The 25,936-nt window shown below is 40.2% G+C and overlaps 2 protein-coding genes across 5 annotated transcripts in view; one reads left to right on the top strand and one right to left on the bottom strand.

Moving 5' to 3' along the window:
• Positions 1-6,494, bottom strand: part of Ost48 (dolichyl-diphosphooligosaccharide--protein glycosyltransferase non-catalytic subunit Ost48) — a 52,607-nt gene extending 46,113 nt beyond the window's left edge. Inside the window, exons 1-7 of the mRNA XM_034984098.2 lie at positions 6,288-6,494; positions 5,828-6,066; positions 3,481-3,723; positions 3,145-3,288; positions 2,226-2,387; positions 1,163-1,393; positions 835-985 (exon numbers count right to left, since the gene is read on the bottom strand). Coding sequence (XP_034839989.2) covers positions 835-985; positions 1,163-1,393; positions 2,226-2,387; positions 3,145-3,288; positions 3,481-3,723; positions 5,828-6,066; positions 6,288-6,417 — 1,300 coding nt within the window. The 5' untranslated portion in view covers positions 6,418-6,494. The remainder of the gene's footprint in view (positions 1-834; positions 986-1,162; positions 1,394-2,225; positions 2,388-3,144; positions 3,289-3,480; positions 3,724-5,827; positions 6,067-6,287) is intronic.
• Positions 6,495-7,473: 979 nt separating this feature from the next.
• Positions 7,474-17,682, top strand: Git (ARF GTPase-activating protein GIT1). Of its 4 annotated transcripts, none has more exons than XR_011238536.1 (13): positions 7,474-7,671; positions 7,757-7,890; positions 7,964-8,076; positions 8,694-8,874; positions 9,211-9,341; positions 9,634-9,823; positions 10,532-10,604; positions 11,698-11,892; positions 12,452-12,588; positions 13,390-13,869; positions 14,983-15,249; positions 15,783-16,948; positions 17,472-17,682. XR_011238536.1 is itself a non-coding variant. In XM_069509375.1 (12 exons), exons 1-12 carry the CDS (start codon positions 7,608-7,610, stop codon positions 15,948-15,950), a joined length of 2,073 nt encoding a protein of 690 aa, XP_069365476.1. In that variant the 5' UTR covers positions 7,474-7,607; the 3' UTR covers positions 15,951-17,682. The 4 variants fall into 4 exon arrangements, 2 of the variants coding, with proteins under 2 accessions (XP_069365476.1, XP_034839909.1); XR_011238535.1 differs by having other exon boundaries at positions 17,141-17,682; XM_069509375.1 differs by having other exon boundaries at positions 13,390-13,809; positions 15,783-17,682.
• The last annotated feature ends 8,254 nt before the right edge of the window (positions 17,683-25,936 follow it).

The following is a 25,936-nucleotide window of genomic DNA, read 5'->3' as shown; positions in this document are numbered from 1 at the left end:
ATCAGCATCAAATAAGAACTAAACCAGACACATTGAAAAAAGCTGGTTTAAAAATTACGGGGACACCAATTCACTGCCTACACGAATCACATAAATACTACTATATTTACACACTTTTAACGAAATTTTATCCAGTCTTGTGGCATCACGATTGATTATTACAATTTAATAGCAAGTTCTTAACATTCTAAATTGTAAAATTCGAACTATTTTTGTTAAAAATTAAAAAGACATTCTATGACATGCATGCCATTTTTTGCCCATTTACAAAACCGTTGCGTTCAACACTGTAATGTCATTATGTCAGTTAAAGGCTTCGTTCACTTTAAAACTGATAAATAAGTGCTTGCATTTTTCAAAATTATAATTTCGGAAAACTTAATCTGAATTCTGAATTGAAGATTTCAATTCTTTTTTGAGAATCAATAAAATATTGAAAATTGTTAAAGATAAAAAAGAAAGATTTGCCCACACCCTTTTCAGATCAAAGCCCATAATATTGTGCACTATAGGCACAGCTCTTTATTTTCTTTGAATAATAATAATTTTAAGCCTTTTTTATCATAGTTTATTCAGTTTGTTACACAGAATTTAAGTTTTTGCACTTCACAGTAACCACCATTAATATCATTAGCACAGATACTTTTTTAATCGACAAATTATGAATTTCAAAGGTAACTATGCTTATGTAAAGTTAAAATAAAACATAAGACAGGTACATATTATTAATTCAAATTTATTCATCATAAAATACATACATGAAACACATTACGCACAAACAGTACACAACTGATATTACAATTTTAATATAATAAAAATGAATAATCTATTCACTCTTGGTCTTGGGTGTTTCTTCCTTATAATACAGGAAGACGAAGGAGAACAGGAAAACTCCAATCATCATGGAGAATGTGCTGACATAGTACGGGTAGGCGCTTGGAATGAATCTCTCGTACTGGGTGTGTTGAAGTGGTCGCACTGACACCTGCAAAATAACAAACAATTTGGGTCACATATCACATATATTATATAATGCCCGTGATACACATGCTACTTAATGCAAGGAAGGCCAGTGCGTAATCGCCGTTACTGTGGTGCAGATAAACCAAACTCTATCTATATATCTCCTTCTGTCTACACTTTCTATTAAAAAATAATTCACCTGTGTAGAATGATACAGCCTCGTATATCCAATCCTATCATAGTCCACCTTGAACTGGTAAACGCCCCATACATCGGGCACCCTGAACACAGCTTCGTATACGCCGTTGGGTTTGCGCTTCAGTGTGGTGCGGATGAATGGGTCAATGCGAACAAACTCTAGTTGGACATCATTGGCTTCGAATGGTTGCCATTTGCCATTCTTTAACTCTTCAATCTCAATTCTGTATACCTGTAATTATAAAAGAAAATGTGTTGAATTTTAAATTATTTTAATAGTCCCGTTAATGCGAAAGTGTGTCTGTCTGTCTGTCTGCTAGCCTTTCACGGCCCAACCGTTCAACCGATTTTGACGGAATTTGGTACAGAGATTGCTTGCATCCTGGGGAAGAACATAGGCTAATTTGTATTCTGGAAAATCAAAGACTTTTCATGGGATTTTCAAAAACTTAAATCCACGCGAACGAAGTCGCGGGCATCATCTAGTTTTTAATAAAGAAAATATTTTGACTGGAGCTAATGTTAAACTGTAAAATAATGATGCCATATTTAGTCATAGTGATGTCTTATATTATTGCTCAGTTGTGTCACAGTGAATGAGTCAATGAACCAGTATCTAAGTCAGTAAGACTGCTCACACAATTTTAATATAATACATACAATATACATACATATATAATTTACACAGTGGTACTGATTCTGAGCACAACTAATTTCACAACTAAAGAGTAACTACACTATAAAGAGTATTCGCATCCTCTTCTTACTAATGTAATATGAAATGGACAGACACAGTTTGACACATTTAAATTTAATTTAGAGCTGTCAAACCTCGTGACTTTAGCTGCCAGTCGCGAGCCTATTGTTTAAAATTGAAGCATGCACTAAAATTCAGTCTTTAAATGTAAAATTCATGTTCCATCCTTTTTTAGTAATATTAAAAAGAGAATACTCCAAATGCAGAATACTCCAAATTAAGTTTAGAGAAAGACAACGAAATCGGCGTCAATATGTATGTAAATGTTAGGGCCTTGTTGCCTGACACTATAGTATGGTATACTCACGACAGAGTCAGTGATAGTGTAGGTGCTGGTCGTCTGTTTGTCGTCTTCCCGGTAGTGCGTGACGCGGCGCACTCTCAACTGGCCGCGCTCGCCAAACACCCATTCGCTGAGATGTGCCGCTAGGGCCTTGTTGCCTGACACTGCTGCTTTTACTTTGTCACCCTAGAATGGGTGTTGAAATATTTAAGTTTTTTTCTCTCTTTCTCTTCTTCAGTCCTTGGTCAATAAACAGATTGGAGCTTTGTGACAACCTTGTCCCAGAAGGGGTCCCACAGGGATGTCACATCGCTGAACGATGTGACATCCCTGTGACAGTATAATAATTATACACAGGTGTAACAAGAACTCTGGCAAAAACGAAGACAAGGTCAACGAACGTTACGTTAGTAGGTCACTCGGAGTCAATGCCCGACCCATTCATTGGGCATTGACCCGAGTTTTGCACACTATACATTGCAGGTTTGGAAAATACTAAATCTACAAAATGAGGCAAATGGTTATTAGATGGGATTGTGTTTAGGTAGTATAACAATAACATATAGTTTTTGCTAGCGTACTACTGGTTACACCTTGTATATGCTGGCCAAAATATATTTAAGTTAATAGTTGAGAGCCTCAATAGCTCAACTAGAGTGGACTGAAAACCGAAAAAGGTTGACGGTTCAAACCCCGCCCGTTGGACTATTGTCATACCTACTCCTAGCACAAGCTTGACGCTTAGTTAGAGAGGAAAGGGGTATATTAGTCGTTTAACATGGCTAATATTCTTTAAAAAAATTGTTATTTTGCTTATTAAATCTTCTTTTATTTATTCTTGCATTCTGAACAAGTGGTAGAGTCACAGGCACAACATAAAAGACACTAGTTGTCCGACATGAAATAAATAAATTGTAATAAGATTGTAAACTTTCATACTCACATGCACTTTGGCTACTGGAGAGTTGAATGCCTCATCAGAGAAGAAGAACAGCGAGCCACTGAAGATGATGCGAGCATTGTTCCTAGCTTGCAGAGCTGCAATCAAGACTGTTTTGCGACCGACGGCATGCGGGTACTCCTTGACCTGAAATAAAATTGACCTATACATCTAAGAAGACTTGTTTATTCATAATATAAAAAGCCTTGTCCTGACTGACTGAACTATCAACGCGCAACCTCAGGTTTCCTGTACATGAAACTGAGCTATACCATAGATTTCAAAAATATAAATATATTTTTGAATAAAAAAACATTCTATTCTATTCTAATCACACACCTGACTCTTCGGGTTATAACTATAAGCTGTGCTGTCAGCAGTCAAAATGGGCAGGACCAAGCTGTTATCCTTGTCCAGAATCAGACCAGTGCCTTCAAACAGCAGGGGCTGAGTGTTCTGACCTCCGACTATCGTTGCAGCATTGATCAGGTTCTTAGGTGACACTACGATCCTAGTGTGGTCTCCTTCATCGAGTGAGTCGTAGTTGAAGTGATCTATCACTGCTGCTGACTCTTCGTCCATCTGGATAGTAAAAAAGTTGATTTATTTATACAAACCAGATAAGAACCGATAAAAAGTAAAATCTTTCCTTATACACATGGCTAAAGTCTGCAATACTCTTCCGAGATCAGTATTTCCTGCCAATTATAATCTGGCTATCTTTAAAACAAGAGTGAATAGGCACCTTCTAGGCAAACACGCCCCACACCACATCATCACTTTGCAACACAGCTGTGCGTAAGGCACTCCTCTCTCTCGACGTCAATAAAGCGAGTGGGCCGGACGGTATTCCTGCGGTTGTGCTCAAAATATGTGCTCCTGAGCTGACACCGGTCCTGACTCGTCTGTTCCGTCTGTCTTACTCCTCCGGTACAGTTCCATCTTCGTGGAAGACTGCCTTAGTTCACCCTGTTCCGAAGAAAGGCAATCATTCGGACCCCTCAAATTATCGACCTATCGCGATTACCTCCCTCCTGTCCAAAGTCATGGAGCAAATCATAAACGCCCAGCTGCTGGGATATCTTGAGGAGCACCAGCTGATCAGTGATCGTCAATACGGTTTTCGCCACGGCCGATCAGCTGGTGATCTTCTTATTTATCTCACGCACCGCTGGGCGGAAGCCATTGACAGCAAGGGAGAGGCCCTGGCGGTCAGTCTTGATATTGCAAAAGCCTTTGATAGGGTTTGGCATGGGGCACTTCTATCGAAACTACCATCTTACGGACTACCAGTGAAGCTGTGTAATTGGGTCGCCAGTTTCCTTGACGGTCGCAGCATCAAGGTCGCTGTCGACGGTTTTTGCTCGGAACTCAAACCCATCAATGCTGGCGTCCCTCAGGGCTCGGTGCTATCGCCCACACTGTTCATCCTGCATATCAATGACATGTTGCATCACAACAACATCCATTGCTATGCGGATGACAGTACGGGTGATGCCCTGTACAAAGGACATACACAGCTTTCTCGCGCAGTGCTGGAGGAGTGTAGAGCCAAACTTGTGTCTGACATAGAAACCTGCCTAGGTAAAGTGTCAGAATGGGGCGCACAAAACCTAGTGCAATTTAACCCATCTAAAACACAGGTTTGCGCGTTTTCCGCCAAAAAGTCCCCTTTTACATTACCTCTTCTCTTTCAGAGCACTCCCCTCACACCTTCCAACAGCATTGGGATCCTTGGAGTCCACATTTCGAGCGAGGTTCAATTCCGCGATCATTTGGAAAGCAAGGCCAAATTAGCCTCCAAAAAGCTTGGGGTGCTCAACAGAGCAAAGCGGTACTTCGCGCCTGAGCATAGGCTCCTACTCTATAAGGCGCAAGTCCGCCCTCACATGGAGTACTGCTCCCACCTTTGGGCTGGAGCACCCCAGTACCAACTCCTTCCATTTGATCGGATCCAAAGGCGGGCTGTTCGACTTGTGGACGATCCCAAACTTACCGGCTCGTTGGAAAGCCTGGAGCACCGCAGAGACGTTAGCTCTCTATGCGTGTTCTATCGCCTGTATAATGGGGAGTGCTCTGAAGAGCTTTTTGACCTCATTCCACCCTCTTTTTTCTACAACCGCACCGCGCGCCACCGTAAGGAATTCCACCCTCACCATCTGGGTGTCTGGTGCACTTCGACCGTCCGTTGCGCCAGATCCTTCTTTCCACGCACGTGCAAACTGTGGAACCAACTCCCATCGGCGGTGTTCCCACTAGATTATAACATGGGGTTATTCAAGGGGCGGACCAACAAATTCCTAAAAGGCCGGCAACGCATCGGCGGCTCCTCTGGTGCTGCAAATGTTCATGGGCGGCGGTAATCACTTAACATCAGGTGACCCGCCTGCTCGTTTGCTCGCTATATCTATTAAAAAAAAAAAAAAAAAAAAAAAAAAAAAAAAACAGTTGCGATCATGGTCAAGTGTGCGCCTATAGTAAAATAAAATAAAAAATTACCACCTTGCAAATCAATCTTACTGTCCTGACTGACTGATCTACCAATGCACAGTCAGAACCGCTGGGGTGAGAAACTTGACATTTTGACACTAGGTTTCTTTTATAATGTATGCACTCACTAAAAAAGGATTGTTGGAAATTTCACCTCCAAGGGAAATAGGTTGAAACATTGAAAACACAAAATTACCTCAAAACCACACTCTGAAGCAATCTCCCTATACACATCCCCAGCTGCAGAGTTCCCAGCCATCAGAACATTGCCTCCATCATCAATGAACTTGGTAATAGCCTCCGTGTCTAGTTGACCGCCGAATTCCACGACGGATGGCGAAAACACTATCAAATTCTTATACAAGTATTCTCCATACTTTGACAGCACCAGGTTAGCGTCATCAGCTAGCTTAAAAGTTAAACTGTAGCCACGTTCTAGAAATAATCAGTACATATTAGTCAAAATCCTGTTACCATATCATACAAGTGATAAGAGCTATTGTAATATAACTATCCAATGCTCGATTGCGCCAAAACACTGGTTTTTCTTCGCAGTGCCCGGAAATCAGCAACTGCAACTTGGATGTTACATATAGTTCGAAAATTAGAGAAGTTTTGATGCCGGTATCCAAAGGACACGCCATCGATTACCTTACCTTGCAGAGACTTGAAAAATTGAGAATGAGTTTCCCTTATGTTTAAATTATCAACTAGCACTAGAGTTTCTTGATCGGCATGTGCTATTGTAAAGCACGCTAAAATACCTAAAGCTATTGAAATCTTCATTTTATGTAATTCCTAAAATAAAATATCGCCGACAACTTTGTAACCTAATTTTGCCACAACTTGACGCATCAAAAAATGTCCGACTGACGTGTACAAACCATAGATAACGAAATTAGCCTGTGGTTTGCATTGTATAATCTATAGTAGTGTGACCATGCGTAGCAGATTTCCACCATTAGGCGGATTAAAAAAAGGGTTTGTAGATACTTATGGCAGCGCCACATGCTTCTGAGTTATGACTAACAACATGTACAGCAAACCACAGATATGCAACGAGCGTGGGGCCCCTATAGTCCCTCTCGCTCAAGCAGAGGCCCCTTTTATTTTACGTTTGCATTGGTTATTGTAGCCTAGTAACTATACTGCAACTCACCATTGCACAATATCTTTAAAAAGAAAAATTGTATTCAATTTAATCAATTATTCAAACAAACCAATTATTTCTTTAAAATACTTGAGTCAACATAACCTGACTTCACGTTGTTCGTCAAGATCTCACGTACAAAATACGTGATTTTCTTTATCAAAATATGTACATCTTGATTCTTGACAAACAAAAAAGTAGCCGCCACGGTGATAAGGAAAAAAATGATCATTCGTCGCTTTCTAAAAAGAACTTAAAATATGCATTTAGGTATCTCGCTCTAACGGTAGGAGTCACAATAGCCCTACTTCTACAGGTAACTATCTGTTTGTTCTGAGCAGCAAACAATCGGTACATTAACCAACTCTTTATACACAGTGCAGCCAATCGGATCGAACGACAAGCTCTAATAATATAGTAGATAATCTATGGACAAGCTCTTCCAAGCGTTGGCAAGCATACGCAAATACCTATCCACACACTTGCCCGTGCTTGTTGTTTGCTGTTTGTTGCAAGCATTGGAGCACCATTACAGATTTTCAGCCAGTGTAATGGCAGATTTTCTATTTTCGCTATGGTTACACTGATCTCTTGCCCTCTCTTTTGTCTCCATTGCCTCTCTCCTCTCCGTTAGTCTCTGGCTGGTTATGGTTTTGTGGTGTTGACTTTTGAGATCTGTGGTTTGACATTATTGTAGTCTGTGTATTGTGAAATGTTTTATTTTTGTATTGAAGTAGTGATAAATAAAAAAATAATTGTTATATTTATTTAATAAATGTGCCCGTAGCTTGTTTTACTATAAAGTCTTCCAAGGGTGAAACTAAACATGATGATATCGCGGTCAAAGCATCGCTCGTCGGTGGAAGTGTGCTCAGACTGCGGGGCATCGGGTTAGGCGATGTTCCAGTTTCCTTCACGAGCCGTTAATTAATCCTACGCTGTTTTTTAATGGGCTGGGTGCTTTTGTGCTTGTAGATCCGTCGTGGGCGTCGATTAACCGTGGGTTGTTGTTATGCGCGGAGTGCTGCAGCGTTCACAGGAGCATGGGAAGGCACATTTCTCACGTGAAATCTTTACGGCAAGGATCGTGGCCTCCTTCGCTCTTATCAGTATGTACATAAGACCCGTGTCGCTGTATGTTTTGTAACGGAATAGTGACAGTAAAAAGTGGTTTTGATGCAGATGGTGCAAGCGTTGACTGCTCAGAATGTGAACAGTATATGGGAACATTCCTTGCTTGATACTTCAGCTCCTAAGCATTTGAGAAAGAAGCCACAACCCAAAGATCCACTTCAGTAAGTTTATTAAATAAAATTAGATATTGCAACCTCTTTCTATCCCTTTGCCTGTCCGTTTATTCCAAATAAAACATTGCTAAACAGGCAATAGGAGGCAGAAAGTAGGCATGATTCAAGGAATATTTCAGACACCAAATCTTCATGTCTCTACTAACACAGGAAGACAAGAAATCTGGAAAGTCACATTCCTAGAATAAAAAGTATATTAAGTCGTCAGAATGCATGTTGTCTCTGTGCAGAATTTCACCTATTTTGGTTCATCAGTACAGTGTTTAATATGATGACAATAGGTATTATGTTGTTTGTAATACTCAGTAACAAATAATAATTTGTGGTTAGGGAAACCACAATAACATCTTTTTATCAAAATCTAATATTAGAATTTAGAACTTTATTTAAATAAAATAAATAAACAAAAATATTTTTATTCAATTAAACTTTTACAAGTATTTTTGAATCGTCAGCTTCATCTACCACATTAAAATAACCATTCTCACTTTATCGTACATTTTTAATAATAATTCTATTTGCTATTTAACCATATTTTTATGGAATAGTTTTTAAACAATGACTATAAATCAGATTTTTTTTTTAAGATTATGATTTATTTTTAGCCCGATAAAATCGGAGTTTATATTGGCTAAGCACCTGCGGCTGGCCTACGTGCTGAGAGCTAGGCGGGATGAGCCACCCAGTGAGCTGGGCAGGCAACTGCACAGTGCTGTGAGGAGTTCCTCCCTCGACACAGCCATGAGGCTGCTGGCTCAGGGAGCAGACCCTAATTATTATAATCAGGTGAGTTAAAAGACAACTATTGATGACAATGTTGTACTTAATGTAATATGAGGGTAAAGAGGGTAAAGACAAAAAATGAGGTAAAAAAAAATAAATCTGTCATTCTATTATTTTCTAAAAAAGTACAAAAAATAATTTTTAAAACATGAAAATTTAAGAAAACTGATTTTTCTAAAGAAATTTTCCATTAAGAGGACTAAACTAAGCCAAAATTCAATGAAAACCTTTATCCTACATAGCCTTCTTTTGTAGAAAGGTCAGTTTTTCAAATAACTCATTAGAGCACAGAAGAATTACATACAACTTAGACCAACTTTTAAACAATTTTTTTGACAGGAGAAAGGTAGCACATGCTTACATGTGGCGTGCAGGGCGGGCCAGCCCGCGCAGGCGGAGCTGCTGGTGGCGTGGGGCGCAGAGCCCACCGCCCGCGACAGTGGGGGCAATACGCCGGCCGACTGTGCCAGGTACTGTAACTGTGTACATATTGGATAGAAATAGGCATTCATTTGTGGAAGTGGAAGAATACACAAGCAATAAGTTTAATGCACTATAATCTGCCAAAACAGACAAATCTCTATAGCATAGCGTGCAGCATGCAATATGTACCGCCGCACCCCTCCCCTTAAGTTGAAGGGATCCTATTATGATTTCTAGTTTGCCTATCATGTAGATTTCAGATTTTCTCATACTATTTGGCGACTGAAACTTCTTTTGGGGAGTAAACTGTACAGTGCTTAATTGTTGCCTATTCTCTAGGCAAGGTGGTCACACGGAGCTGGCGGATAGACTGACAGAGCTGGTATACGAGGCGACGGACAAAATGATCCACTTCCTGACGGGCGAGCGGCCCGACCACGCGGCGGGCCGCCACTACATCGTGCCGCGCGCGCACGACACACACGAGATGACGGACGTGGCCAAGGCGGCGCGCGGGAAACTGCAGCTGGTGAGGACCAAGTATTCTTTAGGCGAGACGGTCACAGAGTGGCGGCACTGGCGGGTGCATCGCTAACTCAGTGTAACACTGAATGATAGCCACCAAGCTCATTCGATATTTATTTTTAATCCATTGAAGGTTTTCTACAATAAATTATTTTAATATCACTCAATGAAGCAGAAATGTAGAATCAACCAATGTCAACTAGCTTGATGGCTATCATTCAGTATCAGATACTGAATAAGCGAATCACCCGCTGGTGCACGAAGTGGTGAATAATCCATGTCCTTATGGGCGCCCGCTCCGATCTTAGGGCGACGGGCCCCCACTTGGCCTCATTCGACGCGGGCACAATTTGTACAGTAATTAAATTAGGTTATGTACAGTAATTAAATGATTTTGTAAGGATGAGGCGCCAGCGAAGTCCTTGTAAACTTAACGAGACTGATAGTTATTGCTCTTTCGGCCGAGACTTGTATATAGTACTTTTCTCCTATTAGCGAAGAAACCATAAACAAATAAATGCAAGAAAAAACTTATATTGCAGTTTGTAGAGTTATAGACAATGATAATAACGCTTTTGAAACACACACAACTTTTGAAGCAATGAACACTTTTACACAGTAATATGTTTCAATTAATATTGAAGCAATTTTCGAGCAAGTGGGAGAAAAAAACTTATCGTGAACTAAATAAAACATTTTTTTGTTTTTGCAGCTACCAAATCACCTGTTTGAGGAGCTGGTAATGGACATCTACGACGAAATCGATCGCCGAGAAACTGAAGCGAGTGAGTTTTAAAATCCTCTAAATGTTCACAATAAGTAACATTTAACATGTTTGTTCAAAAAATAATTTTATTGCAACACAAGCTATCTCTAGAAAAACTCAACTTTCTTATCCTTTCAGAGATTCAAAGTCAAATCAAAATAAGGATAGATAGTTCAATCCACGAAGACGCGCCCCACTATTATTCGTGCGGGGAAAACACGGGTGCGGGGAGTGATCTTTGCCTAATTTATCTTCTTGTGCGAGTACCCGCATCGCTGATCGGCGCCTTACGACTTACAATAGAACTCACACTCTAACAGTACATAGCACATTTGCATTGTATCCGATGGGGAGAAAGAGTGGGGCGCGTCATCATGGATGGAACTATCTATAACATTGGTACTGATTCTGAGCACAACCTAATTTTAGAGTATTCGCATCCTCTTCTTCTTCTTCTTCTTCGCTCTGGGCTGGTTTCCGCACTTAAACGTTTCCGTCTGTTGTGCGTGCATTGCCCCTCCCCGCCGAAGTCTTCACTCCAGCCATCCAAGCTCGCTCCAGAAGCCAAATAGACCGCCCAGGTTGCCGAGGGTATTCGCATCCTCTTCATACTAATGTAATATGAAAAGGACAGACGCAGTTTGACAGTTTTAAATTTAATTTTTAGATGGTGACCCGTGATTTTAGCGCACAGTCGCGAGCCTACTGTTTAAATTTGTAGCGTGCACTAAAATTTAGAGTCTTTAAATGTAAAGTTCATGTTCTGTCCCTTTTTAGCATTGTTAAAAAGAAAAGGATGCAGATGTACTAAATTTAGTTTAGAGAAAGACAACGGAATCGGTTCCATTGTACAATTTGATTGTCAGTTGTTGGATTTTTGAGATATTGGGCCCGATTCTCTTGTACACAATCTCTAAACTAAACTAAACTAAATTAACGGGTCTAAATCTAGTGCTATTCTTTTCCACAAGCAACATTATGAAAGGGATAGCAATAGATTTAGACGAGTCATTTTAGTTTAGTTTAGAGTTTGTGTACAACGGAATTAGCCACAATGACGTAGGAATGGCGATAGTTTAGAGGTGTGACGGTTAGAGAGTTCTCTTTAACAGTTTGGCAAACTAGCGCAACTGGGTTAGAGCGGTGTGGAGTGGCGTTTCTTCCCGTGAACCCCGCACTATCGGCGCCTAGGAACCAAGGGCGGCAGAAGTTGGCGCGACTGTCGGCGCCCGAGCTAGCCACGTTACTGCGAGATGTTCTATTGGATGCCACCAGGAGGCAAAGGATAGCTTCTTTACAGCCTAGAGGTATGTATTAGCTTTGTATGCTATACAGATAGAACGATGTCTACTTGAAGAGTGGGAAAAAGAGGTGCGTTTTAGCTAAGTGTGCGACAGAGACAGAATAATGATGTCTTTGAGTGTGTGTGATAGAGACAAAAATTTTGCCTGTAAAGTAGCATCGTACCAAGGAATCCAAGGCGATAGAAGTCGCTTCGGCGGTGTTCCCTTTAGATTACAACATGTGGTTATTCAAGGGGCGGACCAACAAATTCATAAAAGGCCGGCAACGGCGGCAACGCGTTTAAATTTGTAGCGTGCACTAAAATTTAGACTCTTTAAATGTAAAGTTCATGTTCTGTCCCTTTTTAGCATTGTTAAAAAGAAAAGGATGCAGATACTCTAAATTTAGTTTAGAGAAAGACAACGGAATCGGTGCTAGTATACTTTAAAGTATACCAAGCGACAGAAACCCAATTTTACTATAATGTTTCCGCGTTTATTAAGACGATCGTAGTCAGGTTTTAGTTTTCAACGTTTATATATAAGCTTCGGCCATTAGATAACTAGGTCCCATTTTGTGTAGGACTAGCGGGTCCCATGAACCCGCTACTGTCGGGGGGTCACCTGAAGCATTTCTCGCAGATGTCGGACGACGAACCTCTGTACGACTCTGTCGCGTCCGACGAGGACTACGCTGCTTTAGCGCCGATCGAGCTTGATGTAAGTTCTTACTTCTTTCTCGTGCGGTTTTGCAGCACCTTAGTGTGCTTATAAGTCCCGCAAATTGCTAATGCACGTGGCCGCCAGCACTAGACTGAAGTTTCGAGCTGATGGTATATTTTTATTTCGGCTGACGTCATTTCGATGTTAATGAGATATGGTTCCAGTGCAATAGCAATAGCAATTTGCGGGACTTATACTATGACATTTTTATTTCGCCAACGTTGATAGAATTCGAGCGTCGAAATATAGCGCTTCCACGTAGGCGTCCGTCGAATATAATATGATCGCATAGCGTCGTCGAACAGACGCAAAGTAAAATGAACCTCAACCGTATATTAAAACTCAAGTTCGTCAATACGTCTACAGCCAGTGTTTTAAGCGGAAATCTTGCTAAATTAAAATAGGTGATACAAAATTTTTGAACTTGACTCCAAGAACTTTAGGTCCATTTTACTCTAACATCATTGTGCTTCAATACTCGAATCCTAGGAACGATGGAGATATGTAAAATCTCAAATGCTTAGACACTAGTATGGTTGATTTGTTGTGATCGCCACTAATAAATAATTTATTATTTCCCTGTTGATCTCTTAATTCTTTCCGTAAATAAAACCAAGGTATTGTAGTTGCCTAACAGCGGTTGCGCACTCATCCGATCCGAGTCCGTGAAAATACGTTCCGTTTTATTTTGTATGGGAGCCTATGACATATGTCGTAGATAATCGCTGGTATTCTCACGGATGACGTAAGTGCAGTGCGTATTCGCCGTACGACAGTAGAAACAAATGTCTCCAACAGATATCCAGTCTAGACCCGCGGGCGGGCGAAACCGTATCGTCCACATACAACCCATCGCTTCCCACCGAACACTCCGTAGAAACACCCCGAACACATTCGCCCAGCCCCGCGCACGCGCCCCAACGAAAACAAGAGATCGAAACGCTCAAACAGGAACTCGACAACCGAGACTCAACTATAACAGAGTTAAAGAACCAGTTGAAGAACCTTCAGACAATAGTTGAACAACTAACTAAAGAAAACAGTGCGTTGAAAACGAGCAGTGTCGACGACGACCACAGCATGACGTCACAAAACTCCATAAACGATAGCAACACGCTAGACCTAACCCCCCAAGAGAGGGGCAGGAGTTTAGATACGGATCAGCTCGCCCTGGCCGAGGACATGGAGGTGAGGCAAGCGAAGGCGGCCCAGCGACCGGTCAGTATGTTTGAGCCTAGGGAGGGACCAAAGAATAACTGGCAGGTTACTAAACACCAGGTACTAATCATTAATTATACTAATTTTACTAGTTTTAGAGCAGCAGATAGCAGTATAAAAAAAAAGATGCAGGTACTCTAAATTTAGTTAAAAGAAAGACATCAGAATCGACGCCAGTGTCCGTCAAAAAATGATAGGATTTTCAAAGTAGTTTTATTTTTACAGTACAGTAGACTAACAAAGTAGTGATTTTGACTAGCGGTGGTAGTTCATTAGTTTAACAATTAATATACCTAAATAAAGGTTAACGTGGTTTGGTTAGTAGAATCCTAGTAAATTAAAAAATAGTTTCAGTGATACCAAACCCTACTAATGTAGTTTTGTTTTATGATTATTAAAATGTGAGCACGAAATGTTGATCTTATTTATCTTTATATGTACTAGATGATGATGAGGACTTCGTCCGCGTTGGAATTCGGGTTTTTAAAAATCCCGTGGGAACTCTTTGATTTTCTTTCCTGGATAAAAGGACGTAAGCTATCTCTGTACGAAATTTCATCAAAATTAGGCTTAACTGTTGGACCGTGAAAAGCTAGCAGATCGACAGACAGACTTTCGCATTTATAATATTGGTATGGAGTATGGATATAAAAAGTAGCTGATCCGCACCAACTCAAACATTCCACTCAAACGGAGTGGAATTTTGAAATTTTTGAAAATCCTGAAACACATGCCTCTTGATTTTGCTCGAAAATCAATTTTCCTAGATATAAATTGAAAATTGATAGATTTTCTTTCATACAAACTTTCAATCTCTATTTAATTCCTTTAGATAGATTTTTCAATGTCAGCTCTCAGTAATATCATTGGTCAAAGTACAGACCTCTGCTCTACTTACTCTCTGCCTACCTTCAGTTGAACTTGACACTTGACTTGACCCTGATATGCCCCTAATAGGAGGGTTATAGTACATACAAGTTCCACACCTAGTGTAAGCTCTACATTGATGTGTCAGTCAGTTTTTTTAGTATTACCAATAAAATGTTCCAAGTCTCTTGCTGGTTCTCAGTACTACTTTACGATTCAAAAACACTTGTAAAAATTTATTTAGAAAAAATACTTTTGCATATTTCTAAGTTTCATTAAAAAACTTTATACAAACTGTCATCGCAGCTTACAAGCATACCTGGTCTCGAAAGATCGTTAACTCAGAGCGCACTAGAGGGCGGAGTCTCCAGCGTTTCCGATGATGGTGCCACGGGCTCCGGCGCAGGCTTTAACGGCGCGGGAGAAGGCCTGGAGGTGCAGAAACGCGCTGAAGCAGTCACTAGATGCATCCAGGATCTGTGGGCGGCGGCCAGGCTACACCGGACCAAGCTGCCTGAATGTGCTGATTCTATTCAACGGACTGTGTCTGCTTTACTAGCATTGTTTCCACAGGTTAGTTTACTTCTTTCTACGATTGCGCAACGCGAATAAGTTTGTCTTTTTCACACAGGATTCTTTTACGTCTGCAGGTGGTACGAAAAGTGCTTTTATTTCTACTTATGTTTTATACTCTCATAGTAGTTTATGAAACGGTGGCATAATACCTTATTATGTAGAGTTTCATACACTACTTTATCTTAACTCGTATCTTCAAATCCAAACCTTAAAATCTTGGTAACATTTGAAATTAATGGTAACATTGTTATTAATTGTTCCATATATAATTTATGTCAGCACTCAGCAACTTAAAGGCAATAAAATTTATGATTTGATTTGATTTGAAATGAGTTTTTCATGATTTTGCTGGGAAAAGATTGTTGGTCGTTTTCGTTTCTTTTCCAGAATGTTAGGTGGAGTTAAATTCTCTTCGGTATCACTGTTACAAAACTTTTTTCCGCGCAATAAAAACCACTGGCAAAGTTTTGACTTAAAAAAACAATAAATGATAAAATAAATAGTGTACAACGAAGTGATTTATTTTCCAGACATGTACGGACACAGCCCTACAACAAGTCATAATCGACCTCCGCAACGCCAGCGAGGAAGTGATTCTGGCGTGTTCCACCCGGGCGCCGCTCGACCAGGTCAGAAATGCGGCCTATGACCTGGCCAAGGCGACCAAGCTCCTGGTGACCCACTTCCAGCCCTCCTAGCGACTCCCCCGCTACACCACCGTGTAGTATAAAGCCTCCAGGCTGCTGCTCTTCCTGAACTGCTGTGTTCGACTCTTAAAGAAATAAGTGTTAATGTGTTATCGTGATCAGAACAGTTACTCGCTTGGTGAAGGTGACCCAAGTTACTGGTGACCCACTTCCAGCCCTCCTAGCGACTCCCCCGCTACACCACCGTGTAGTATAAAGCCTCCAAGCTGCTGCTCTTCCTGAACTGCTGTGTTAGACTCTTGAAGAAATAAGTGTTAATGTGTTATCGTGATCAGAACAGTTACTCGCCTGGTGAAGGTGACCCAAGTTACTGGTGACCCACTTCCAGCCCTCCTAGCGACTCCCCCGCTACACCACCGTGTAGTATAAAGCCTCCAAGCTGCTGCTCTTCCTGAACTGCTGTGTTAGACTCTTGAAGAAATAAGTGTTAATGTGTTATCGTGATCAGAACAGTTACTCGCTTGGTGAAGGTGACCCAAGTTACTGGTGACCCACTTCCAGCCCTCCTAGCGACTCCCCCGCTACACCACCGTGTAGTATAAAGCCTCCAAGCTGCTGCTCTTCCTGAACTGCTGTGTTAGACTCTTGAAGAAATAAGTGTTAATGTGTTATCGTGATCAGAACAGTTACTCGCCTGGTGAAGGTGACCCAAGTTACTGGTGACCCACTTCCAGCCCTCCTAGCGACTCCCCCGCTACACCACCGTGTAGTATAAAGCCTCCAAGCTGCTGCTCTTCCTGAACTGCGGTGTTAGACTCTTGAAGAAATAAGTGTTAATGTGTTATCGTGATCAGAACAGTTACTCGCCTGGTGAAGGTGACCCAAGTTACTGGTGACCCACTTCCAGCCCTCCTAGCGACTCCCCCGCTACACCACCGTGTAGTATAAAGCCTCCAAGCTGCTGCTCTTCCTGAACTGCTGTGTTAGACTCTTGAAGAAATAAGTGTTAATGTGTTATCGTGATCAGAACAGTTACTCGCCTGGTGAAGGTGAACCAAGTTACTGGTGACCCACTTCCAGCCCTCCTAGCGACTCCCCCGCTACACCACCGTGTAGTATAAAGCCTCCAGGCTGCTGCTCTTCCTGAACTGCTGTGTTCGACTCTTAAAGAAATAAGTGTTAATGTGTTATCGTGATCAGAACAGATCAGATCAGAACAGTTACTTACTCACCTGGTGAAGGCGACCCAAGTTACTGGTGACCCACTTCCAGCCCTCCTAGTGACCTTCCCGCTACACCACTTTGTAGTATAAAACTTCCAGGCTGCATGTTAAGACTCTTGAAAAAATAAATGTTAGAAGTAATCGCGATCAGAATAGTTGCTCTCATGCTGCGCGATTACCGTAGAATGACAGCTACAATGTCACGATCGCAATCACCTCTGATTGGTTGACGCTCGCTCACTATTGACTACAATGTTGCAACAAGAATTGCACAAATTCAGCCAATCACAACAATTGAGATTGTAATAATGATTGATGCCTGTTTCCCGCAATCGAGGTGCTGGTGAAGGTGACCCAAGTCACTGGTGAGCCACTTCCAGCCCACTCCCCGCTATACCACCGTGTAGTATAAAGCCTCCAGGCTGTTGCTCTTCCTGAAACCTCAACTGTTGTGTTAGACTCTTGAAGAAATTAGTGTTAATGTTTTATCGTGAGTTACCGTGATCAGAACAGTGACTCACCTGGTGAAGGCGACCCAAGTCACCAGTTTTTAATTTCAAAAATGTTGTGGCGGTTGCCACAATAGAAACTAGATGGCGCTGTTCAATCAATGACATAGTCCCGAACAAATGTACCGCCGATAGTACTCGCACTAACAGAGTGTTCTGCAATCTGGACTATATATAGAAGTTTCAAGATACAACCGTCGGCCCAGCTGGCGCTACCGAGCACAACCAACCGCTCGGTGGGAGATCTCCCCTTTGGTACGGTCGAGCCTGCACACCGCTCCCGTACATTGGTGACCCCGACGTGATCAAGAATGGTCGCACACCTCAACAACCGACGAAATCAAGAGTGGTCGCACACTACAACAGCCGACGTTGATACAAGAGTGATCGCACACTAGAACAGCCTACGTCATCGAAGATCAACCGCACACCACCGCACCGCACTCAACGTGATCAAGGGTGATCGCATACACCGCAACACCTTTGGATCACACACCGCAAGCCGACGTCTCCTCCAACTCCAAGTCTACAGCAACAGCAATCACATCGAGGCCTGTAAGACGGATGTAGCACAGCCTCGGGGCACAATGGCCCTGCACTCCATCACCAGCTACAAGCGTCCTGGTCCACCGCTTCTCTGGATGGTTAGCAGCCATTGCCCTTCACACGCCTTCACGCTACAACGCCACCTCTCTTCACTGCTACACACTACGCGTTCGTCTCGGAGGGGAGTGATGTGGCGGTTGCCACAATAGAAACTAGATGGCGCTGTTCAATCAATGACATAGTCCCGAACAAATGTACCGCCGATAGTACTCGCACTAACAGAGTGTTCTGCAATCTGGACTATATATAGAAGTTTCAAGATACAACCGTCGGCCCAGCTGGCGCTACCGAGCACAACCAACCGCTCGGTGGGAGATCTCCCCTTTGGTACGGTCGAGCCTGCACACCGCTCCCGTACAATGTCTTTAAATTTTGACCGTCAAATTGGCGTCAGTTCCTCCGAGCGAGCGAGATAACATTTTTGAACCGAGCGACGAAGATAGAGCCCTTCCACAATACTTGTGCATTGTCGTAGAACTTTACCGCCATTTTGAATTAGACGACGCACCGCAAGCATTGTGAAACGGCCCATAGACTTATAATCGACGCATTTTAAACTGAGTCGTCGAGTTATCTGTCTGTTTCGCTCGCACTTACAGGTCGTACGTAAGTGCGAGCGAAACAGACAGATAACTCGACGACTCAGTTTAAAATGCGCCAACTATAGTATATAAGACGATTGTCTCTTTTCTTTTACTTTACTTATTTTTAGACTTTGCACAGATATGAAACTTTTGAACTAAAAAACTACGTCTATTTTATCTGTGTATTTAAATAAAGTATGTGAATTTTATATAACTTGGCTGTAGGTTGTTATTTATTACTAATTGGTGTTTTGCATTTTTCATCATTTACAAATTACACCAGTATTCATCAGGGGTGTCCAATGTCAGCCGAGGAAACGCGCGAGGTTGCGCGCTTGATGTGGCCACGCCTTTTCTGCCGTGCTTTTTCTGAAAATAATGCTACGTAGGACCAACGTTTTTAGTTAATTTTTAGTTTGGACCTACATAGAAAACTTTTTTTGAAACATCAGTTTTTCTAAATGCCCAGGTTTTTGGCGATAACTCAATTTAAAAAAAAGCTTTTTTGGCTTATTACAAAAAAATCTTTTAAAAAGGACGGTAGTTTCGTACAATATCTATACTATTCGTCACATTGCACGAATAAGATTTGACATCTCACTAACGTTGATCGATTTCGATTAAACACTTTAGTGTTAAAATGGGCCTTAACGTCATTGTTTTAAAGTTCAAATTTGCCTATACATATATCTACAGCCAACACTCCAAGCAGAAATTTTACAGAGGTAAAATCAGTGGTACTGAGTTTTAGATTTTAATTCAACGACTTTTAGATCTATTTTATACTGACCATATTGTGTTTCGATGCTCAAATTGTTTCAACGTTGGTGAGATGTCAAATGGTGTGTGTCAAAATGATACAACATACCTTTTAAAGTATTACTAAATAAATAATTAATTGAAAATTCATCATTCACCACTCATTTATGATTGTGAATTCAAATATAATGACTTGGTGATGATGATGATGATGATTTATTATATTATGTATTAATTCGTCACAATATTTGATCTCCAGTTTATGTTCAAAATGGTTGTTAAATGAATTATTATAGAACCGACTTATTCCGTTTATCCACCCTAAAATAGCCACTCTAGGGTGTGTTCAATAGGGCATGATATATCGAGCACTTATTTATTTATTTATTTATTTTTCATGTACCAAAATTGTAGTTACAAAGTAATAATAAATTAAGTTACATTGGAAATGCTTATCTCTAAACAGAGAAGGTTGTGAGTAAGGCGTATCTAGAAGTGGAATAGGTCTACGGTACTAGAATCTAATAAACTACATAAATATCTTATAATAAATACCCAAATACTTACCTTTCGCGCTGATTGTAGCATCAAATCCCGGGCCCAGTTATGTGCGTTTTAAGTAATTTAATATCAATTGCTTTAATGTCAAGGAAAACATCGTGAGAAAATCTCTGTGAGTTCCCTATAATGTTCTCAAAGGTATGTGAAGTCTACCAATCCGCACATGGCTAGCGTGGTAGACTATGGCCAAAACTCTTCTCACTCTGAAAGGAGACCCGTGCTCTGTAGTGAGCCGGCGATAGGTTGATTATGATGATGTATATTTCTAGCTCGGACGTCACAATATTATAGCGGAAACGATTTTCCTTTCAACGTTGGACGCGTTGTATACAAATTGCTTTAGTTAGATGGTTAGACGGGACACACGTACCGTTCTGGGTACCCTAGAGTGGCTGTTTTAGGGTGGGTAAACGGAATAATCCATATACCTAACTTATTTATACATTGAAAAATATTACTTTTGTAATGTACCTTATTTTCCTTCCAATCTAGGCTAATTTTAACAAAACCTGAAAGGATGGCAACCCTTATTATGAGTACAGTATGCGGCAGAAAATAATGTACATCGGCCTTTAGACTGACATTTCGGCTTTGTAGAGCGTTGTGTCACTCATACCTATATGACGTTTTGTCGGTCTCAACGATAGAGACAATGCTCTACAAATCCGTTATCTCCTTCTAAAGGTCGATGTACATTATTTTCTGCTGCGTACTGTAACAATTTTTAGTACAATTTTTATCCCCTTGGGTATTTCGATGTCTATGTAAAAATATATACGATAGATTGTAACGCTGAATAGAACGCGCCATGACATTTGAAACAGTGGGAGTTCCGAACCAGTGGCTATACAAAAGCATTTTCAAAGGTTTATTTCAATAATATTTCCACCTGAAGTCCCTACAAGAGACCTATATCCAGCAATGGACGTCTATCTGTTGATGATGATGATTATTGTTACAAAATATGAATAAAAATTTATAATACGGTATTTGACAGCTAGTCAAATCTTTTTATAACGCGCGCTCAGTATGCGAGATTCTATGAAATACCGGTGTGTGACGTCACAATCATTTGACGTGCTTTTTTAGTTTAATCGATAATTTAAAATGGTTATTACACTCAAAACTAACAAAGGACGTGGATTTTACGTATTTTGGAAGGCCCTCTATTTAATAATCACTGAGTAATAATTTATTTTTGATGTAGTCAAATACCCAATTTTACCGATAGTTCGGTAAACTTTATTTTTGAGTTGTACTTACTCCAAAGTTTCAACTTTCGTGGCGGGTGCTATTACATGATAATGTAATGTTTATGAAGCGCCTTTTATTATAAAGTATATTGAATAGATAGATGACTTGATCATAACGCGAGGTTTACCTAGAGTCGGTGTTGTTTAGAGGTGCTTATTATCTATTTGTTTTCCCAGTGTTGAAGTACAGTCAGCAGCAAAAGCTTCATTATTTAAAACAAATGTAAACATAAATACCGCAATCAAAACTACAAACCAAAAGCACTATTTTATGAGTAAATATGAAATAGAGTGCTTTTGGTTTGTACTTTAATTTTTAAGAAATAAAGTTCAATTTTTATTGGCAAGTTATCATATCATGGCATTATTTATTTTTATAATGTTCTTATTCGAACTTAAACGCTGTTTATCTTGGTGCAATTAAATTTAAACTTTATTTTCTCAGTAGTTAAGATTAATTTTTCATAGTCAAAAATTGGTCTGTTGCTGACGCGACCTTGTTTAAAACTTCAAGCAAAATCAAAATCACCCAAAATCCCATCCCAAAATCGCCCAACGCGCCTAAAAAATTTTCTAAACATTCTATTCTTGTTCTTCGCGTGTGAAAATGTGTTAAGTTGTGTTTTTTAACCATTTCAAAATGTTTGTTAGCTGACTGCACTCGGGGTATTTATATGAAACCGTGCCTGAAATGTTAATGTTATTCCTAAATCTTTAGACTAGACGTAGTTACATATTGACTATTTGTATGAGTTGTGTAGATTTTATACCGACGTTCCAGTATAATATGATTGTATGTTCATATTTGTATGTATAGTTGATATTATGATGTAAATTTTAAACGTAGTTAGATTATACCATCGAGCAAACAACCCTTAGGCTGAAATCTATATAGCGCAGTTTGACTTTGCTCGGACTTAAGATTGAGCTAAAACGAGACAGACTTATGTGAGAGATATAGCTCGTGTCTCGTTTTAATTCTGTCTTAAGTCTAAGCAAAGTCCGAGTGCGCTCTATAGATCTCACCCTTAGAGCAACTATATACGTGCATATTGCTCTGAAAAGGTTCTGACTTCTGGCAATTTTGCCGCGGATGCCTCTAGAAGAAAGAAGTGCAGAATCACGGTATTGTGACAGCAGTACTGCTTCTCCACTAATTAGGTGTTGTCTATTTCGTTCTGTTGGCTATCAGCTCGGGCTATTGGAGTAGTGTCTTGGAGTCAAGCAGTGGAGCAGGAGTGGAGCAGTCTAACAAATCAGTTTTTTTTACCGATTGTTGTATAACAGAACGAAATATATATAACGCATAACAGAACGGAAACGTTTAAGTGCGGAAACCAGCCCAGAGTGAAGAAAAAAGATATAATATACGATTCCAATCTGTTAAGACCGAGCAAACGAACGATCTATCAAACTAATAGTCGGACAGTACAGAATAGACGACACATAAAGACCGGACTGCATTACAGCGGCGCTGGGCGATGCCCGCGACGTCTTACGCGTGGAGTTAGGTTTTGAAAATCCCGTGGGGAACTCTTTGATTTTCCGGGATAAAAAGTAGCCTATGTGGCTAATTCCGTTGTACACAATCTCTAAACTAAACTAAAATAGCACGTCTGAATCTATTGCTATCCCTTTCATAATGTTGCTTGCGGAAAAGGAGAGCACTAGATTTAGACCTATTAATTTAGTTTAGTTTAGAGATTGTGTACTAGAGAATCGGCCCCATTGTCACTCTCCCCATGCAAAAAATCACGTCGATCCGTTGCTCCGTTGCGACGTGATCGAAGGACAAACTAACAAACACACTTTCGCATTTATAATAGGGGTAGTGATGCAGCCACGCGCTGTGCAGCGCGCTCTAGTGCGACATGCACCATACGAAATGATAGAAATAATATTTGCACGCTCGTTATTATAATATTTTCACAGTAGCTGTAATGCGGTCCGGCCTTAACTCCATACTAATTAAACAAATTTTGTATTGAATGCTTTGATATGGAATGTTTAGGAGGTAGGTATGCGGTATGTAAACAATTATACATTTATATATTTATGATGTGATCACTATTGTATGTGCCAACCTCGATGTAAAAGACGTATTATATTGATGAAGCACTTTTTATAACAGTCCCGTTTCCTTATTTTACTATCTTAGATGGATAAAGCACACTTTACACATAATAAAAACACCTATAAATACAATACTTCTACAAACTATAAACAACAATAGAAATAAATATCTAACACAACACTGTACACTTTATCTAATACAAAACTGCTGTGAGTTTTTGGAACAAAATTTTAACGAGGAGACGGGATTTCAAATTGATTCTTTTTTAAATTGACAATTTGTAAAACTCACCCAATAAAAAATATTAATTTTCAATAAGTTTTTTTTTTCTAAGCTACTTAGGGTCCCTGTCTACTGAAGCGAAGCGGAGCGGAGACGTGTTAGCAGCTCCATCAGGTTGTCGGTAAATAACTTGATAATTTTATGCCATCATCTGACAAAACTTTGATTGGTCAACTGTACACATCTCCGCTCCGCTTCAGTGGACAGGCGCCCTAAAATCGAACTAACTTAGAAACTCGATGTTTGCGATTTTGATGCTGTCTTACCATTCAATTTTTAGCCACATAATTGCCCACTGAACAAAAATTAAATAGGTAGCATAATAACCTCGTCTTACGGGATAACCGGGTCCCTTAGATTCGACGCCATCTCCAGTCTCCACTCCGACTGGACTGACAGTAAAGCATAGAAATCCACCTAAAAGTCGATTCAGAGGGGAGTCAGTGTTGAATCTGCGTATGTTCGAATCGAAGACTAGTGGTTATCAGACTCTTGAGGACCAATACACATTTAATTATTCTTATACTTACTTAGATTTGGAAATTTAAAATTATAAAACGAAGTCAATAGAATTCTAAATAATATCAATAGAATTCATTCAGGCATTCATGATCAACCCATCGCCGGCCCACTACCGCTGACAGGTCTCCTCTCTCAGAATCAGATGGGCTTAGGCCACAGTCTGCCACTCTGATCGAGTGCGGATTGGCAGACCTTTATAAATTCGAGTAGTGTTTGAAATCAAAATAAAACACCAATCTTCAAATATAAGAATTTATTTCACACTCAATTTTTTATTACAATTAAATGCATTTTCACATAAATAATTGTATTTTTACTAGGCAATAGGTCCTATAATAAATAGCAACCATAATATCAATTATACGTCATAATAGCTCTCTGAATGCCAAATTTCAGCCCGATCCGTCCAATAGCTGTGCGTTTATAGATCAGTCAGTATAAATACAGACTTAGATAGAAGATAGATAATTTCTTATTATATCTTTTGAACAAGCGCGACGCGGCATCAATATCGAGAAAAATCCGTACGAATTAATAAAACGGCGACAAAACCTCTGAAATCTAAGTACCTACCTAGGTGCTTTGTTAAATAGACCAGTGATAAATTAAACTAGTTGACGATTCAAAAGCGCTTGTAAAAGTTTACTTGAATAAAAATATATTCTATACTATTGACGAACCGGTCTTTAAATTTTTAATTTACTTCGTCACAAAATATAGGTAGGTTACATTAGGTAAGTAGGTACCTATTTATTTTAAGTATTTTCCCACAGTGTTCTAATTGTCAAGTGTATGTCCATTTGCGACAACCTTGCTCAGTAATTGACTTGTAATTGTTTGCTTGAAACTCGAAAGGAATATTTGGCGTTAGCTAAGCTACCGTGTATGTGGCATTGAACTCAAGGTGGGTATTGTATTGGACAGGTAAAGTCTCGTTATTATTAAACAATAATATGTATGTAGGTATGTCTTTCCTGTATCACATAGACCTACTCAAAAGGTTTTTTTTTTCAAATGACATTTCTCAAAAGTTTCCGAGAATTTTTGATAAATGTAATTTTTCCATTTCGTCTGTTTGCGACTACGTGTTCAAAAACTTGATTTTTGAGAAAAAAAATTGTATGCAACAATTGGTTTCGCGAACAATTCTTAGGGGCATCCATAAATTACGTGAGATGTTTAAGGGGGCGGGGGGGGGGGGGGGGGGGGGTCGAGTCAAATCTCATCTAATCTTACGTTGGAGAGAGGGAAGGTCTCGGCAAATATCACGCAATTTTTTTTCTGATTGAAACAAAAAAAATTATCCAGATTGTACATGCTTAAGATTTAATCTTAAGCGTAATCGTAGATAGATAGATAGATAGATAGATCATTCACTAATTCGTTCGAAAGAAAATAATTTCATTCAAGTAGGTATCCAACGCGTTTACGCAAGAAACCCACATTTTGAAAAATCTTAAGTGAGATTGGGGGATGGGGGAGAGGGTTGAATAAAATCTCACGACATCTCACCAGGGGGGGAGGGAGGGACAGAAAATTCAAAAAAACACCTCACATAATTTATGGATGCCCCCTTATGTTCAAGGTAAAATAAACCTACCTATTTTGGCATTGGTCGCGCTGGCAGGCGGCTCGGGCCCTCGGTGTGATGACTTAAAAAATGT

Source organism: Maniola hyperantus, chromosome 3, assembly GCF_902806685.2.
Source record: "Maniola hyperantus chromosome 3, iAphHyp1.2, whole genome shotgun sequence".
Lineage (NCBI taxonomy): Eukaryota > Metazoa > Arthropoda > Insecta > Lepidoptera > Nymphalidae > Maniola > Maniola hyperantus.
Note: the sequence above shows the minus strand (reverse complement) of the source record. Positions and strands in the feature narration are given on the sequence as shown.